At 41.8% G+C, this 18540-nt stretch overlaps 1 protein-coding gene across 14 annotated transcripts in view; it reads left to right on the forward strand.

Moving 5' to 3' along the window:
• The window catches only part of HYDIN (HYDIN, axonemal central pair apparatus protein), a 337481-nt gene that overhangs the window by 193995 nt on the left and 124946 nt on the right, over nt 1-18540 (forward strand). For 13 of the 14 annotated variants that reach the window (XM_025045274.1, XM_025045278.1, XM_025045276.1 and 10 more), the window contains 4 exons: nt 437-710; nt 2456-2599; nt 7057-7200; nt 12191-12504. In XM_025045274.1, coding sequence (XP_024901042.1) covers nt 437-710; nt 2456-2599; nt 7057-7200; nt 12191-12504 — 876 coding nt within the window. Of the gene's footprint in view, nt 1-436; nt 711-2455; nt 2600-7056; nt 7237-12190; nt 12505-18540 lie in introns of those variants that run through there. The other variant, XM_025045286.1, reaches the window with a different exon arrangement.

The raw sequence follows: 18540 nt of genomic DNA on the forward strand, positions 1-18540 counted from the left end.
CTTCTCTTCCAGTCAGCATTTTGCTTTCCTTTCACTCTTCAGAACTATTTCTCATAAATTAGCGTGGTTTTCATATGAATTGTGTCTGTGCATTCTGTGGCATGCTTGACCTACTGGGAAAGTCTGAGGATGGGTGGGGTCACTTTCCCACGGCCCCTTCCTTGGTGATGACAACTCAAGGGCCAAACCTAGGTCCCTGACTCCAGTCTGTGGACCCCCTGAGTAGATCCTGCTTTGTCTCAATGTTGCGGTAACTCCTAGTAGCATTGCAATGTAGCCTTTCTACATTAAAATAATAATAATGATGATGATGATGATGATGTCTATTTTGTTGCCCACTTTTAAAATACTTCCAGAGGAGTAAATCCCAAGGGTGTAGAGCTAAATAGAACATCCCAAAGGCGAGTCCTCTCTCTACCGGCCTTCTCTTTTCCAGCCTGGACACCTATTACTACCGCTTCAAGTTGACCAATAAGGGACGTCGGGTCCAACAGTTGTTTTGGATGAACGAAGATTTCTGTCCCCAGAACAAGCTGAGCAAGAAAGGCCTGGCTAAGAAGGGACTTGCTAAGAGCCAGTCCCAGCACCATTGCTCCCAGGCACCCGAGGCTTCCCACTGCCCCGTGTTTCAGCTCCACCCTGTCCGGATGGAGCTATACCCAGGCCAGACAATCGATGCGATACTCGAAGGCTATTCTGCTACTCCCAGGGTAAGAGGACAGCATGTGTAGAAGCTATTTTTCTCCTAAATAAATCTTTACTCCTTCTATTTCTTAGGAGAGTTCCTTGACATTTATCTGAAGAAAGGATGTGGCTTCTTAAGGATTGCATACAGAGCTAAGTTACCATGGCAGCACCCACTGTTTTCAAGGTTCAGCTCTGCTCAGTTTTCTGTTTGTTTCTACAACTGTCACGAAACCAACCTGAAAATACTATTTAAAGGAGGTTGTCATCCCCAGGGTCAACAGTGACCAGCCAGTAAATCTCTAGGAAAGGGATATCCAGCATTCAGCCAAAGCTAAACCTCTGATGAACACTTAGCAGTATTCCTATTTATTCAAAAGGAGTGTTTTTATAGGTACTCTGGGCTGCCTTTTTTATCTGGGTATTGGGACATCCCCAGTTCCTTCCCTCTCAGCCTGACATAACAGCATCACATTTATAATCATTATTTTTTTATGTGTCAATAAAGGAGCCACATTTACCTTCAGTGATTCTGATATTCTCTTATTTACATTATCACCATTCTGCTTAAACGTTTATGCAAATCCAAGCCATATCTCTGTTTATTCCTATTCCGTCATGGAGACTGGAAACCAGCAGAAACCTAAAATAAACTTCTGGAATCACTTGTGAGCCTCTTCTACCTCACAAACACAGACTTTGTGGGTGAGAAATGATGCTTGCGCTTTTCCTGGTGTCACCAAATTAGGAGGCAATAACAAACTTTCTCCTCATGAAATAGAAAAGAATAAGAAATTTGTCTTGCAGCAGACAAGATAGCATAGCTGGCTCATTACTTCATTATGGAGTGTATAATGAGGTCTTTCTGTTATTTGGGGGTTCAACCATCTGTTATTGAATGTATACCACATGACAAACAGTGTGCTAGGCAGTAAGGATGCGAAGGCGAATGGAATGCAGCCCCTCATTTCAGACGCTGACAGCCTGTTGCAGGAGCACATTTACAGTGTGATCAGGAGCTGACCATATTTCCAAAGGCATTAAATCTGACCTGCTAGGGTTCTAAATCCAGTGTAAGCTTTCCTGAAAGCTTCCCTGAATGTTCTCCCAAGTTATGCTACATAATTAAGAAGAGAAGTGAATTTCTTAACATCTGAAACTTGAGCCATCTTCAGTACAAGCTATTCATGATATAAATTCACCTTGGGTTGCTTCTACTTTATAAAAATCTCAGCCTCTGGGGGCCAAAGAAATATTGATTTCTGTAGCATGATTTTTAAATATTCAAGTATGAAAAGCAAAGTTTTTCCAGCCACAGTTTATGACTAGCTTAATAAGAAATATGACTACAATTGAACTATAAGCCCATAAGGACTTTTTCTGTCTTGTCCATCACATTTGGGGATGTCCAGTCCCTAAGAGTCCTGATGCATAATACATTATATATATACATATATGTATATATATATTTACATTATATACACACACACACACACACACACACACACACACACACATATATGTTGAATTGAATGTAAATTGACTATGTCCTCAAGAGCAGTCAGAAATAGACACAGGATCCCTCCAGGACATATTTAACCAATCAGACATCAATTGTGTAACAGAGCAATACCTGAAATGCACTATTTGGGAAAATGTGCTCCTCCCTGGTGTCTCCAGGCAGGTAGTTGAGAATCAGTTTGATGATCATTGAGAAATAAGTTTTCTGAGCTATGAATATTCCCAATATGTGGATGTATCTCATCTGCAGATAGTGAAAGAAAAGCTGGTTTGCCACGCCATCATCGGGACACAGAGGGTGAAGAGCTTGGTGATGAATGTTAACATCATCTGTGAATTCATAGCGCCACTTATCCAGCTCTCCACCAAGCAGCTCATATACCGACTGGAGAAGGTCAGTGGGGCTGTGCTGGGAGGGCTGGGATCAGCACTTTCACATTTGCATTTGAGAAGCTGGGTGGATGGGAAGCCTGTTGCACCCACACCCAGCCTATGTTTTGGGAGCTTCAGATGCCTATACACCTTCAGCTGAAAATTCTGAATCTAAACCTATATTCCTTTGAAATGTAAATTGCTATGCAAATTTTACTTCCATCATTCCTGATGCATAAAACCAAAGCGAAGGGATATTCCTGTGCACTGAAAATGCACTGTAGTCGATCATTTTACTCTAATTAGGTGAAAAAACATCACAGTATAGAAAGAGTTGGAGTAGAATTATTGATAATTACAATAATTAGTAAGAACAGCTACCACTTATTGATTGGCTTGTGCTAGTCACTGAGCCATGTTTATTTCGTACATTTTCCCAGTTGTTCCTCACAGCAGTCTATGCTGTAGGTCCTGTATCATTCCCACGATACACATGGGGGAACCGAGCTGCAAGTTAAGCTATTATGTGGAGCACCTAACACTGCTTAAGAATAATCAACTTAAACTATATGATTCACATTTTTAAAAATGTTATTATTAGTTTCAAGTATATAGTACATTGGTTAGACATTTATATAGTTTATAAAACAACCTCCCTGATTGCTTTTTCTCTCCTCTGGCTCTCCACCTAGCCATTACATTACTGCTAACTGCATTCCCTATGGCGTGCTCCCCATCCCCGTGACTATCTATCGACTACTAGTTTGTACTTCTTTCATAAATTACATGGCTCTAAATGTCCATGACTTTATATGGCCATTAATGGGGAGGCAGAGGATAGGAGAGAAATGGAAATGACTGCTGCTCAGGGCAGGGCGTCAGGATAGTGAAGAGGTGAGGGAGGTATCACAGTAGGACTTGACCTATTCCTCAGCAGATGTCCGTCATAGAATTGTTTACCATTTAAAACATGTACATATGGAATGTCTCTTCCAAGCTGGAGATTGTATTGGTACTGAAAATCTAGTGAACCAGCCAGACACAGTCAAAGCTCAGAGACTGGTTGAGGTCACAGACTGTAAACAAATTATTAAAATTTACTTATTTAAATTATGATTCTGAAGAGTGCTATGAACAAGAGGTATAAGGTGCTGTGGAAACACGTATCAGGAGATGTGACCTTATTTGTACCTGTGGTGACAGATGTCATCCTTGAGCAAGTGCCTCAAGTTGAGACTTGAAGAAGAAATGAAGTTAGTCTAGTGACAAGAGAAGAAGAGAGAATTCTAGGCAGAGGGAACAGCACACATGATGGGCTCGAGTTAGAAAAGAGCCTGATGAACATAGACCTGAAAGGCCACCTTAGACAAAGGATTTGCCAAGAGCAACATAAGGCCCATCTGAATGAAGAAGTGGGCAAGGACCAATGAGTGTGGCATGACTGGGAGGCATGTCCTGGCATTCGGGACACTGTGTCTCATGCTGGGGACACACAATGAGGACACACCCACCCTGACGAACCTCACAGCCGACTGGGAAGACCGAGTATTAAGTAAGCAATTGTCCCACAGTGTGATCTGTGCTGTCATACGGAATGACTCGGGTGGCAGTGCCTGAACTGTCATGGGGAAATCAACCAAGGTTCATTTCATGACTTGGAGGCTTGCAGGAGAGTGATCAACACCATTTATTCTGGTAGTGAATTCGATCATATTTTGTTCATTTTAAATAAGTGTCTATTGAGCACCCACCATAGGTACAGTGCTCTGCTGAGAGATGACTGAAGGAGGTTATAGTCGAGTAGGAGAGCAAGATGTACAAATTCAACTCAAATCAACAAGTAATTTTTGAGCACTTAAAATAGATGAGGCAGCAAAAACACAGCTAAAACCCTGGCTTTCCCAACTAGTGGGAAAAAGTAGACATTGACGAAATAGCAGAAGGATTTCAGTTACAGAACGCTAAACTGTGATAAGCTCCATGAGATGTATAAAAAGAAAACACTACAAGAGTTCCTGCTACAGTTATTAAGTTTTCATTGCTGTTTTAAATTCTTCTTTTTTTAAGAATCAGGAAAGATATTTATTGGCTGTGCTGAATCTGTTGGCATTATATTTTTTCCTAAATGTAACTATTCAAAGAAAATTCAGTGAATATTTATTGAATAGCTATTCCATATAAGACATTACAGTATATATTAAATATGCAATTTATTTTCTTTTTAGATTTTTTTCTAAGCCCATAAACACTCATAAAATGTGTAGTGTTCCTTTTCTTCTCTTTATATCCTTAAGCCTCTTTAAAAAGTATATCTTTGTTTAAATGTATGTTGTTTGACTTTATCACTAGAGTAAAATGGCAAATATTTTAATCTGGCAGTGACTTACTGAATTAAAAAATGAATTGAGTCCCAACTCCCTGTTTGTTTTTGCCTTTCTCTCCTTCCCCGCAAATATCACAAGTTTGAAATCTGTCTTACTACTGTTATTTTTCATTGTTCATTTCCTGCTCATGTGTAACCCATAGCAGGGACAATAAAAAAATGCAACTTCATTACCCAGAGTGTGCAAGAGACCTGTTAGGTCTCAGTATTCAGATTTAATTATCTAACACCCAGTTATCTATTCTGTTTCCTTCTTTTTAACTCAGGGCAGCATATCTGATTTACTACATTAGCTGATAATGATACCAGCGCTGCCTATAGGAAGAATTTTTCTATAACCATTTCCTCCGATTTGATCTACTTTATAACTATTGTACCATTCATAAGCCACAGAGATGAAACCACTTCTTTGTGGAATTGAAAAGGTCAGTTGAAACCAACAGCCGGTTTGCTTCATGAAATCTAGCAGGAAATCCTGTCTGCTGATATTTGGAGAGAAAAACAATTCAGAGAGAAAGGGATCATTATAAAATAGAACAGTTTCTCTGTGCATCAACTCCTTCTCATCACTAACCTCTCAATGGCCTCTTGCCAAAACCAGCCAAATGTGGTTTCTTTACTTCAAAGCTACCTACAGTGACACAGTGGCTGGGGGGAAGGTCACTGGGTGGACAGTTCTCCATGCAGCCTTTGTATGGTCCCAAAGTGCTGCTTTATCCCTCCCCCAAACTGTAGTATGCAATCTTCAAATGCGAGATAAGTCTAGTACCTGTATTACCATGTTAGAGAGAGGGGAACAACAGTTGGCATCTTATGGAAAGTGCCAGACCAAGGGCTAGTAGAGTGTAACTGAGGCAAGAAACTCAAGCCAACTGTTCTGGACTAAATGATTGTGTCCTCCCACCAAATCATGTATTGAAGCCCTAAACCCCAATGTGATGGAGTTGGAGGTGGAGCCTTTAGGAAGTGATTAGGTCATCAGGGTTTAAGCTTTCACGAATGGGATTCATGCCATTATAAGAAGAGTCAAGAGAGAATCTCTCTCTCAGCCAGGAAGCAGGCCCTCACCAGACACCAGATCTGCTAGCCCCTTGATTTTGGACCTCCCAGCCTCCAGAACTGTGATACATAACTGACTGTTATTTAAACCACCCGGTCTATATTTGTTATAGCAGCCCAAACTAAATACAATGGACGGCCACCCAGTCGCAACCAGAGCCAGGGGACCCAGGAATCACAGTAAAAGGAAGACTGTGCTGGACAAAGACGCAGAGACAGAGTCAGCTGACAAATGTGGAATCAGGAGGATTTAACTGAAATCGGAACAAGGAGAAAAAGCTAATCAAAACAGAGGCCTGTTTTGGAGAAAATGAGCTAGAGTTGTTGGAAGAGCTAGGGAATGATTGGATGGAGGTTCTCTTTGGAGGCCATAGATTGAGGCTTGAAATCACCTCTTGCTGGTATTAAAGGACCCCCTTTCCAGGGTACACAAGAAATGATGTGGACCCCAACAATAGAATGAGAAAAATCCAATCTGATCAGAAACTTCCGGCTCATGATCCATTTCTGATGCTTTCTCCAGTTGAAAATTAAATTTGATATGTTCAACAGAGTGAAAAAAATGCTTCTAACTCAATTATCCCAGTGTTATCAGAAAAAAATTAGAGGAAATAGTTATGAGCATTTGCCCATACAACAAGTTAGGTATATTGGCAAATTGGATATTTTGAGCATGGAAAAAATATTGTAAAAGGAAAAAAATGTTTTATTCATTATAATGATACATGAGTTCTTCCGCAAGATATCACTCATTTATTAGACTTTGTTTTATGACACTGTGGAATCTTCTATAGTAAGAGTTCTGTCCAAAGGCATGGTTTGTACAGGCTTTTTAACCAGGCAACAAGAGAGTAGGAAATATAATCTGCACTTTCTGGCTTATGTGAGTTCACTTCTCAGTAGTCCACCAGACATTCCGGATAGTTTATCTAAATCTCTGCAAGAGAGAGAATAGCACATATCGTGAGACTTTTATTACTAAAGGCTTACTATGTTTAACATAACTTGGTTTGTTTCCTCTTTTTCCTTTTTCTCAGAAACCTAACACTATCTTGGAACCTCATTACCAGCCCTTGGTCATGAAGAACATTTCTACCCTGCCCGTGACTGTGTTGCTCTCAGTAAATGAACCCTTCTTTGTCTGTGAGATGGATAAATCTCTGCGGCCCTTAACGCCTGAGGTAACTTGACTGAGGGCTGTCCTAGCAGATTCCTGGGTAGGTTGTGCGTGAGAAAGGGGAATAATGTTAGAATATCAACTTCAGTCCAGAAAATTATAAAGAATCCAGGAAACAAAGAGGAAAGAATACAGAAAATTTTAAATGAGTCATAAATAATTTCCAGTGTCAATCAGTAGGAAAACTATCATTAATAGTGTAAGAACTTCTGGCTCATTATGATGACCCTTTTATCCTTGCCCATTATAATGAAGCTGATCTTTAGAAAACAGTGACTTCACACAAATGACAATAAATATCTTTTAATTCACCTCCATCAAATCTGACCAAAACTCCATACAAGGAAATGAGGGAATAGCCAAAGCCCAGTCCCTAAACCAGCCATCCCATCTCCAAATACTGAGAAATCGGAGCCAGTCTGAGAGAGGAGGCTTGAGCTCATCAGGCTACCAGTCTGGGGCATGACGCAGTGTTCTCTACGCATTCCTTCGAGACCATATTCGTAATCCTTTGCTGGATGCGAGGGTGGCAGTAGGGGTGGCCGGGCCATGGGGCAAGTGGCACAGCAGAGCTGTAAGAAAGGGGGATTGAAGGAGAAACCAGACCCACATACCATCAGCTAATGGAGAAGTGGTCCCAAGGAAAAAGTCAGAGCAGGCAACAATCATGAGATCTCAGAAGAGGAGCCTGGGACTTAAGGAGAGTTTCTATGAGCCACATTCAGGGAGGTGGGTCTTTGCGGGGAAGGGGGAACAGAGCTGCTTGGTGAGAGCTTGTTACAGATCATACCCGACTGGCAGCTGTAAACGGCACTGCTGCCCTCTTTAGCGAGTCTTATTCAAGCATGAGCTGAGGGAAAAAAAAACAAAAAAAAAAACAGCTAAGATCTTCACAACTCTAAGTAAAAGTTAGAAATGATCATAGGCAAGAGGCAGATGAAAACCTGCTGCAAGGGCACCTAGGCAAGGAAGAAGGCCAAAAGTATAAACATCCAGTCCTGTATGGGCTCAAAGAAATGACAGATGATATGACCGGTCTTTAAGAAGAGCTCAAGAATGAGACAGGTTTTCAAAGAGAAGATGAAGAGTGAACTCACAGAGCAGAGGAAAACAAATGGACGAGAAAATGAAAGTTCAGACATGGGCACTTTCTCAGTCTCGGGGATAGATTAGAGCCACTCTTGTCCCTCCTAAAATCTTTGTAAGATAAAAGTAGAAATGTTTAAGAGGAAAGAAGCCTAGAGCAATAAAATAAAGGGGGAAGAGGATGGTATAACCAAATTAGGAGAGATTTAAACACATTCTAGAAAATAGAATAAGAATGTAGTGGCTTGGCAAAATGACACAAAAACTTGCAGCCTAGAAAATTCTCCAATGAGGCCACAAAGATGTGGGAGTCATTCGGCCCAAGCAGCCGGGGCTCAGAGGCAACGAGTGTGAGCGGAGTGCTGAGAAAAGAGGAATTCTGTGTGCGCCAGACGGCGGCCCCACCAGACCCCAGGCACGACACACGAGCAGCTGGCTTGTATCCCACGACATAAAGATACATGCTCTTCCCCAGAGAAACTGACCAAAACGTTTCAGGAAATCTAATGTTTCTAGTGTCAATGTTGGCACCCCAGAATAATCCTGCTTATCTGGGGTGTGTCCACTGCCTGATCGTCCCCTCTCTTCCCAAGGAAACTGTTCTGTAGACCAGCCCCACTGCAAGAATTGAGAAATGGTGGCCTCCAGATTGCTGGGATGGCAGGGTGGGTCAGGAACTACTGTTTTTTGTAATAACTATTATAGTACATTTTGACCTTTTATATTATTTGCATGTATAACTAATAAAAATATACATGTAATTTAAAAAGTAAAGAGCGATTTCAAATCAACAAGAAAAACGTTAATAACCCAGTAGAAAAAAGGGCAAAGGAAATGAACAGAGTTCATAAAAATAAAAATAAAATGGCTCTTAAGTATATGAAAATATGCTCAATTTTAATCGTAGTAGAAGAAATGCAAATTAAAATTACTATGAAACACATCTTTTTCCCTCTCAGATTGGCAAAGAGCAAAAATTCAGTCATGCTTTGTGTTAGGAAGGGCATGTGGAAATAGGGATTCCTCTACTGTGTTGGGAAAGGGTACACTGGAAGACAGCGTGGCAGTAGCTATCAAAATTTTAAATGCCCATACCCTTTAACCTGTATATTCTGTAGATTCTGTCTATATCTGTAAGATACATTCTCAGGAATTACATATCTTACATGTATTTATATATGTCATCCTGTATATTCTGTCTATATCTGTAAGAGACATTCTTATGTATCTTACAGAGACATTCTTATGTATCTTACAGATATATTCTTATGTATCTTACAGATATAGACAGAATATACAGGATGACATATATAAAAGGACATTTACTGCAACATTGACTATAACAGCAGAAGATTGAGAGCTAATATCCCTCAGAAGGAGACTGGTTAGAGAAATGATGGCAGAATTATGTGATAGAATAAAATGAAGCTATTAAAAAGAATGAGGTAGCCTATATGGGGAGATGAGCACTAAGGTGACTTTTCATTGTCCTATTTGAAAATATAAATTAAATATTTTTTTAAGATTTTTAAAAATAAGGCCACACCGTATTCCAGGACAAAATGATATAGAATATTTATATTGAGAATATTTATATAGTGAGAACTTTGTCTTAGTGAAGTTACTGGTCTTATTAAGAACCAAAGAATCCCATGGCATCTGAGCAGACAAGTAGAGACTTCATCAGGGGAAGACACCAGACTAACCTTGGACTTCTCTACAATAATACTTGATGGCAGATGACAACAGGACAGTGCTACAGAGTTTTGAGAGAAAGCGTGACCCAAGAATTTCATAACCAGCCAAATTGTCTTTTGAATATAAAGGTAACAACAGGCAAACATTCTTAGAATGCAGGGACTCAATGAATACAGTACTCAGGCACCCTTGTTGAAAATCGATTTGCCATTGAAATACAACTGTTCAGGAGAAAAACCAAAAAATGGCACTCGGAAATGAAAAAAAAAAAAACTGTAAGGAAAAGACTGGCAGGAGGACTGAATCCATTTAATCCTACAACTGAGATTAAACAACACTGGCAGTTATGATTTTAAAACAATGTTTTATACCTCAACTTTTTAAAAATTAACACTATAACCAATAACAACTGTGAGGTAGGGGAAGCATAAGCATGCTGATTTTATCCCCTTTTACAGCTGGGTATCAATAAGATATTGTTAAAAGATGAAACTGCTTAATATTTAACCATCGTTTTTCTTGGTCGTAAAGGGATAATAGTGATAATTGCCACTTATATATCATACACTACGTGCCAGGCACTGCTCTGAAGATATCATATGTCTATTAACTCATTTCATCCTCTTAAAAAGAGATAGGTACTATTATTGACCCTAATTTACAGATAGAGAAACTGAGGGTTAGGAAAGCCAAACAACTTTGCCCAGATTCATAGAGCTAGTAACTGGCAGACCAGGATTTGAACCCAAACAGTCTGGCTCCAGAGCCCATGATTTTAGGTTGATATCTCTTGTATAAGAAATTTTTTCCAGTTTTTTTTTTTTTTGAGAAAAAAATTCAAACACGATATTTTTAAATAAATTAGTCTAGTTCTATTTTTGTAAAATTTTATTTAGCCATCCATCAGTCATGTCTGGCCTAATGTTTACCAAATATGAACTCTGAGAAATAATACATGGTGAAATTTGAGATGTTTCTAATTTCTTCTTTGTGCTTTTATATTAAATGTGAAGATTTGGGGTAATGTATCATTTCTATGAAACAACAAAGTCGTTCCTCTGGGGGGAGTGTTTAACTCCCTCTTCAGATATTTAAACACCAAGCATTGTGATACCAAGTGCTGCAGGTGCCATGATCTACAAGAGTGAGTTCTCAATTGTGGGTTCTCATTTCCCAGCCAGTTGCGCCAGGTGGCCCGCCAGCCTCTCAGATGGAGTTAGCCTACTGAAAAGTCATTACTGTCTCTGACTCTTGAATCAGGTGATTGGCACTATCAACCGAAGCCACCTAACCATGTCACTGGTGTGCGCAGTTGAATACCTGAACCTTAAAACTCAGTGGAGAGGGAAGTGCTCTGTAAACAGATGCACAGATGTGCGCATGCCATTTGACTACCTTGGAGTACTTTCTGCAAAACCAAGAAGTGGCTTTCATGCCAATTAAAAATGTGGGAATCGAGTAATACCCAAAAAAGCCAACTCATAGCAAGGCATTCTATGGGAAGATATTACTGTGGCTTTGGCATCTAGGAACATGTGGATTTGAATCAAAGAGAGAAAAGAACAAACAAAATCTACCCAACAAACTCTGTATAGCTCTGGAGCGTCGTTTTAAGTTGAATAGAAAACAGCAGAAAGTAGATAACACTATGCTTAAGAGTTAGAATTGCAGACATTGGAAAATAAATTAAATTACCTAATCCATCCCTTTCTGGGTCATCCTCTACAGAGCCCCTCCCCCAGTGCTTGAGAAAGCCTTTTAAAATTTTTCTTAAGCAAAGAAGTTTTCCCACTTGTCTAGGAAGAGCATTTTACAATCTAATTTATTTTCAGGTAAGAATATTTTATGATAGCTATTCATTTTTACAGCTCTTCAATCATTATAACCTCACAACTCTTATCGAAAGCTTTTCCTTCAAATAGTTCCTCTATAGATTTTCCTTGCTTTCATCGTCAACTAAAAATATATATATATTTGCATATAAATAAAAATATCTATAGATATCGGTATAAATATAATAGCTGTTTAAGTGTAAGTGTGTATATATAAATATGGATAAAGTGTGGATGTATATGTATTTCATTCTAATCTATATGTATGTATCTGTGTGTGCATAAATATATTTAAATAACTTTGGTTGTCCTGTTTTATGTATCAAGTTGGAAATGCATAGTGCAAAGGTTGGTAATTTACCATTATCTTGCTTGTAGCCTATTAAACTGGAGATTGGTGGAGAAAAACACCTGCTGGTCAAATTTGACCCTTCCCACAGAAACGATCTGAATAACTGGGTGGCAGAAGAAACTCTAGCAATCAAATATGTGGAGCACCCTCAGGTAGACACTCTGAGTCTTCGTGGGGAAGTACATTACCCCAACCTCAGCTTTGAGACCATGGAGCTGGATTTTGGCTGTATCCTGAATGATACCGAGGTGATCCGCTACATTACAATCAGCAACTGCAGCCCACTGGTTGTGAAGTTCCGCTGGTTCTTCCTGGTGGACGACGAGGAAAATCAGATAAGGTACGGCCAGCATAGACATCCCACAGAGGTCTTCTCTGCCATTCATTTTTTTCCTCCTCCAAGCTTTGCACTGGGTTCCTGTTTTCTGTGCACTGGTCTTACATGAATACTTTCAGTTCTGACAACTAATTACTGACAGAAATAACAAAGAGACTAAAATCATGTCCCTCCTAGATTTCAAGCAGGAAAAGCAGATAAAACATCTTTGAAAGTCTCAATCACCACCAAATTAACAAAGCAATAATTTTGAGTCTAGAGAATGTATCAGAAGTTTGTCACTAAAAAGTAAAGTCTTTGTAGAGTTTTCTTAATAAGCATTTCAAACCTAATGCATGCATTGCGCAGCACGGTACATCGAGTATGTGCTACAGGAAGCTCCGTGTTCTGCATATTTCAGTGGGTTTTGTTCTGGCCTGTATCGGTGTATATAAATATGTGTATGTGTTCATACACAAAATAGTGGGAGGTGATGAGTGCCAAAAGGGAAAAGCGTCTTCAGAATATTTGTATTTAGAGATATCTCTCCTGTTCAATTAAATTTAAGTTCAATTAGAAGCTAAATCCAAACTTAATTTTGAAAACACTCCTTTAAAAAAAATAAACAGCCTGTTTTAGTCAGGCCTCGGGAACATTTTTGGTCTAGGTCAATTCTCGTTGGCAATCAGGACAAATAGGCTTCTTTCTGCATATTTTCTCATCGGATGTTTTGACAGCTCGGTTTTCAGCACTGACTATTGAGTGGCCATTCTTAAATGAGGAAGCCCCATGTGTCCTTGGCTTGTCGGTGCTTCCTGTACACAGCCCTTGTCTTGTACATGACAGCTACCCTTTCCTTTCTAGCACTTCTTACCATGGTATTTGCTCTGGATGTTTTCTGTAGACATCTAAAGATTATACGCAGCCCTCATCTTGTACGTGACAGCTACCCTTTCCTTTCTGGCACTTGTTACCATGGTAATGATGGTTTGCTCTGGATGTTTTCTGTAGACATCTAAAGATGACCTAGCATAGCACTGAAACCAGGCCTGGGCCTGAGCAATGGAACCTGATCGTTAGGTCTCAAGGACTGTTTAGATTTGAACTGAAATTCTGCAGAAGATGAACATTTAAAATAATTATGGAAAAACCAGCCAATCTGACCTAATAAGCTTCGAATACCAGATTCTGTGAAGTTGTTCTGATGTAGCATAGCTAAATGAGTTCATTTCATCTGGGAGCAAAGGACATGCTTTATTTATTTATTATTTTTGTGAGGCCATTTCCATAATTAAAGTAATGACATTTTGAAAATGTGCTTGGCCAATACTGGAGATGATACACTTAATTTTTCATGGTTTTAAACATTCATTTAATCATTTTTTTACTTTTTCAGTATCTTCTTATATCTCGATATTGAGCCTCTGCTTATAATTCATTTTTTAATTCATCTATTCACTTAATTCAGAGAGTCATTCAGAAAACGTATGATAAGTGATTCTTATGCAACAGTTAATGTGTGAGGCTTTAGAGATATAAAAGTAGATAAGACATGCTCACTGGCCTGAGGCTACTGGGGAAGCACTAGTGTAAACCACGGTGGACCTGTGATAATTCCGGGCTCTGAGGAAGGACAGAGATGGGGTAACTGCTCAGAGCACTCAGAGAAGGCTGTGCTGGGAAGCGCAGTTAAATGTTCCAGATGGAGACACAGGGAAACATTCTAAGTAACAAGAATACTATGCTTGTATTAGTTAGGATTCATGGATTCGGTTCTATTGCAAGGAAACCTGACCCTAAGCAAAAAGAAAAAGAAGTGGACACTCATTGGTTCCCACAACTCAAAGGAACAGATTCATCTGGCTTAAAGCCAGGGCTCGAACAGTGTCACAGGATCCAGAGTTTCTGTCTCTCAGCTCTGCTCTCTCCCATGTGTTAGCCGTGTTCTCAAATCGGCCCTTCTCTCATGGTCCCCAGATGGCTGCCTTCGCTCCCGGGGCCATGTCCTTGCAGATTCTGATCCACTGGAAAGGAACATGAGCCTCTGTCTCAGAACTTCCATGAGATTCATTCTGATCAGACCAGCTTAATCACATTTCCTGCCCCTCCCCCAACCAGTCATTGTCAAGGGAGGGCGAAGCACTGATCGGCATTGGCCCAGCCACGTGCCCCACACCAAGGACTGCAGTGGTGACCTCAGAACCCTGTGGACTGAAGAGGGTGGGAATGGGGCAGATCTCCAGACAAAAACTGATATATGAGAGAATGGATATTGGTGAGGCAAATGGTACCACTTGCCGATGTGGACGGAGGGTATGTCAGCGTGCTACAACGCAGACTTCACGGCGAGGGAGAAGTCAGGGAGGAGAGTCTGGGGAGCAGACTGGCAGGAGAGTGCAAGAGGCCTGGTGTTCCATGATGACAAGGCAGTGGCGAGATTTAAAATCAAGAGGCCGACAAGGGTCAGGTCTTTGTTTTTGTTTTTGTTTTTCAGAAAGATAGCTCTTAGCATTCAGCACAGTTGCCCAATCCCGTCTTCCTGAAACACGTTCCTTTCTTGTTTTTCCACTCATCCTGTCGACTGACTGCTCCCTCTCAGCTCTAGGCCAGAAACGACTCCACCGGACTAGTAGGATGCAGGGTTCTCTCCTGGAGCTCTGCTTTCCCTGACAACTGTGCTCACCCCACAGCTTCCCTTAGCCCCTGTCGCTCCCAAACGTGCATCCGCACCTATGACTGCCCTACTGAGTCCCAAGTGCATTGCCTTCTTGACATCTCCTTTCAGATGTCTCCCAGGTGACTCACGTCCAGTGTGCCCCACTAAACTCAGGCTCTCCCCCATCCCCTCCCTGCCTCTCTCTAGGACCCCCATCTAAGTAAATGACGTCACTGTCCTGGGAGGCATCTAGATTCCTTCCTCTCCCTAACCCCACCCACTTCATCAAACCCATCACCGAGCTCTACCTATTCTGCCTTCTAAAAACCTCTTATTCTCATTTCTACAGTTGTTACCCTAGTTCAAGTCACCGTTGCTTCTTGCCTGGACCATTGTGACAGTCCCTAACTGGGCTCTCACCTTCCACTTACGTGCCATAGTCCGTCATCCACTCAGTAGCCAAGTGAGGAGCATGGCATTTCCCTGGTTTTCAGCTTTTAATGACACCCTTGCTTCTTAGGTTAAAATACAAATACTGTGTTCTGCAGGGCTCAGCATGTGCCAGCCCCTGCATTTCTCCCCAGTTTCTTCTCGCTTCGGTCTGCCCTCTCATTGACCTTTGTTTACCCACCATGCTGGCCTCTGTCCTGTCTAGTGTTAACTGCCTACTCTCTACTGGAAGCTGTTCCCCACTCCTCACCTAGAGCCTCTGCTCCCACATCAGGTCTCAGTTTAAATGTCCTTCTCCAGAGAAGCCGTCTCTGAGACCTTTACCTGAGACCCAACACAGGCACTGGTAGCTCATCTCCTTGGTACCTCATCGCATTCGTAATAATGGCTTAATGTCCAACTTCACAGCTGGCTCTTACTACCCATGATGCCAGGGAGCACGTCTGTCCTGTTGCTTCTGGATCCCAGAGCCCGGCACAGTCGTTAGCACAGAGTCTGTCCTCAGAGGATATTTTTTAATTAATCAGCTGCTCCCCCTGCCTCCACTACTCTTTGTACTAAGAGGAGATTCGCTTCATAACTGGTTTAAGATTCTTTTCTGTCAGCTTCCTGGCACCTGCCAAATGGAAAGGTTCAAGGCATAAATGTCACCTTGAATGGCAAAAAAAAAAAAGTGCTACTTACCCTCTAGATAGATTTTCTCTGTGCAGGCCATCAGAAAAACATAAAGCACTCATTGGCTAAAGGTCACTTTTATCAGATATACCAACACTAACCTTTTTTCCCAATTAGAATTCTTCTAAGCTTTACAGTTAGTAAAAGAAACAAAAGGATAAAAGCAGCTTTTCTTTTTCTTTTATTAGGCAGGGTATGAGGATGTCTAGACACTTTCAACATTGCTTCCTGTCGCACCCCCTACATCTGCTGTGTGTGCACGGCATGCGGAGTGAAGTGCATGTGTACATGTGTGTGATTTTGTAGGCGATTCTTACTCATTTAAAGCATCTCTCTGGTTTGAGTATATTTTTTCCCAAGTTGGCCCTCATATCATACATAAGAACAAAAAAAGAAGTAAAATGGATAAGCATGCTGAATGATTAGCACTCCATAAGAGGAAAAGCCAGTTATTGGCTTAGCAACACACTCGTCCATGTGAGTTCATGTGTATGACAGGGTTTTAGACTGACTTCTGTACCACTCACGCACACAGATGTAATGAGGACGGTGGGATAAAATATAAGGGCTGAGTATCGTGCTGGCCTAGCCAGCACGTAGGAATGTGTCCTTTATTAAGTCGGTCTCTTCAACCTGACTGCTCAGCTGGAGGAGAGCACGATGCTTCATGGCATCTGTGTGAGAGAGGAACACGAGGAAGCCAACACCTGAACCAGCCTTTACTTCTGAGAGGCCAGAGAGAGCCAAGCAGATGTTGGCTCAGCTGGCATCTCTGCCCAGGCTCAAAGCCACAAATCTGAGGCGATGCTAGGACTCAGAGCATGTGAGCCAAGCAGTCTCCAAGGACAGCTTCGCCTTTTCATTTCCAAGTCAGATTATAAATAAATCGAATACGAAGGCCTAAGGGAGCCCAGCCCTTCAACAAAGGGACATGTGTTGTTCTCACATTGATTTTGCTGTGATGAGCATCAGTCATCAGATATTGTGATTGGAAGAGGAAGGTGGAAGAGAGGAGGAGGAAGCCTCATTTTCTGGATGCTTCCATCTGTCTCTTCATCATCCCTCAATTTCTGTTGCCTTGAAAGTGGAACTTTTCTAAGACGTGGTATGTTAGTGGTAGTTGAGGTCCTGGGCTGTGGTTGGACAAGGCCGGTTAGAATCTGGGCTCGGTCCTTCTGGCCTATGCCTGTGCTTGCATCTACCCAGCCGTAAACTAGAGGTAATGCAGAAACCTGAGAGTTGTGAGGATTAAACGAGAGATGTCTGTAAAATGAACACGTCTCTGAGATGGTAAAGAAAATCTGAAACTGGTGGCTTTCAGCTTCCCTTTGGTGCCTTCGTCGCCTTCACTCTTTCGTACCAAGTGCTGCTAAGTGAAGTGCTCCCCAGGATCCTAACGTGTTAGAGCTCTAGGGGCCTCAGCCCCCCCCCCAACTGATGGCCCAGACCCCTTTCCTTCTGACTAAGGGTAGAAAATCCTTTTCTTGTTTCGGGCTGCATTCATCAAAGCTGAAGCCAGGCCTTAGCAGGCGACAGCCTGTGTGTGGCTCAGGAGGGCCAGACCTGCAGTGCCTCCCTGTCCCCCCCACAACTCTTCTCTGCAGCCAGCTAAGCCCAAAACCACGATCAGGGGGAGGCCCTTGCTTCGCCCAAGGGCCCAATCAAAACAATGTAAATATTTAGAGAGACACATAGTTCTTTATTTTTCTTTCAAAACAAGAATAGCTTTCTTGAACCCCAAGGGGGCACGCCCTGGGTACCCTTGCACCTTGCTGTCCCAGGCTGCTCATTGTGCAAGTTAAAGGCCTGGCCACTGAGACACGCTCGTGCTGGGCTGCCTGCCCCTTGTGACCTTGGCGGGTGGCTAAGTGTTCCTGAGCTTCGGCTTTCTCATCTGAAATGAGGGGGATGATCATGGTGCCTCCACATGCAGATGTGGTGAGGATTGAATCAGCTCCTACCTGCAGAGCTCTGGAACTTTCCCTGTCATGTATTGCATGCTCAGTAAATGCCAGCTGTTAGGGCCATTCCTTGATTGAGGAAACTGAGTGCATTGGCACCTCTGTGATGATTGTTTGAGAAGCAGCATCCCCGAAGTGGCTTTGAGACATTTTCTCCTGAAGTCAGCCTGAAGACATTCCAGGACATTGGGAGGCCTCACAGGGTCTGAAGGCCTCAGGTGCCTCTCTCTGGCCTAAGCTTTGGCTTCTCCCATAAACACCCCTCTCTCTTCCTGACAAGCCCCTCATCTCCCAGAGCTCTTTAAGCCTCTGCACTTG

Source organism: Pteropus alecto, unplaced genomic scaffold, assembly GCF_000325575.1.
Source record: "Pteropus alecto unplaced genomic scaffold, ASM32557v1 scaffold42, whole genome shotgun sequence".
NCBI lineage: Eukaryota > Metazoa > Chordata > Mammalia > Chiroptera > Pteropodidae > Pteropus > Pteropus alecto.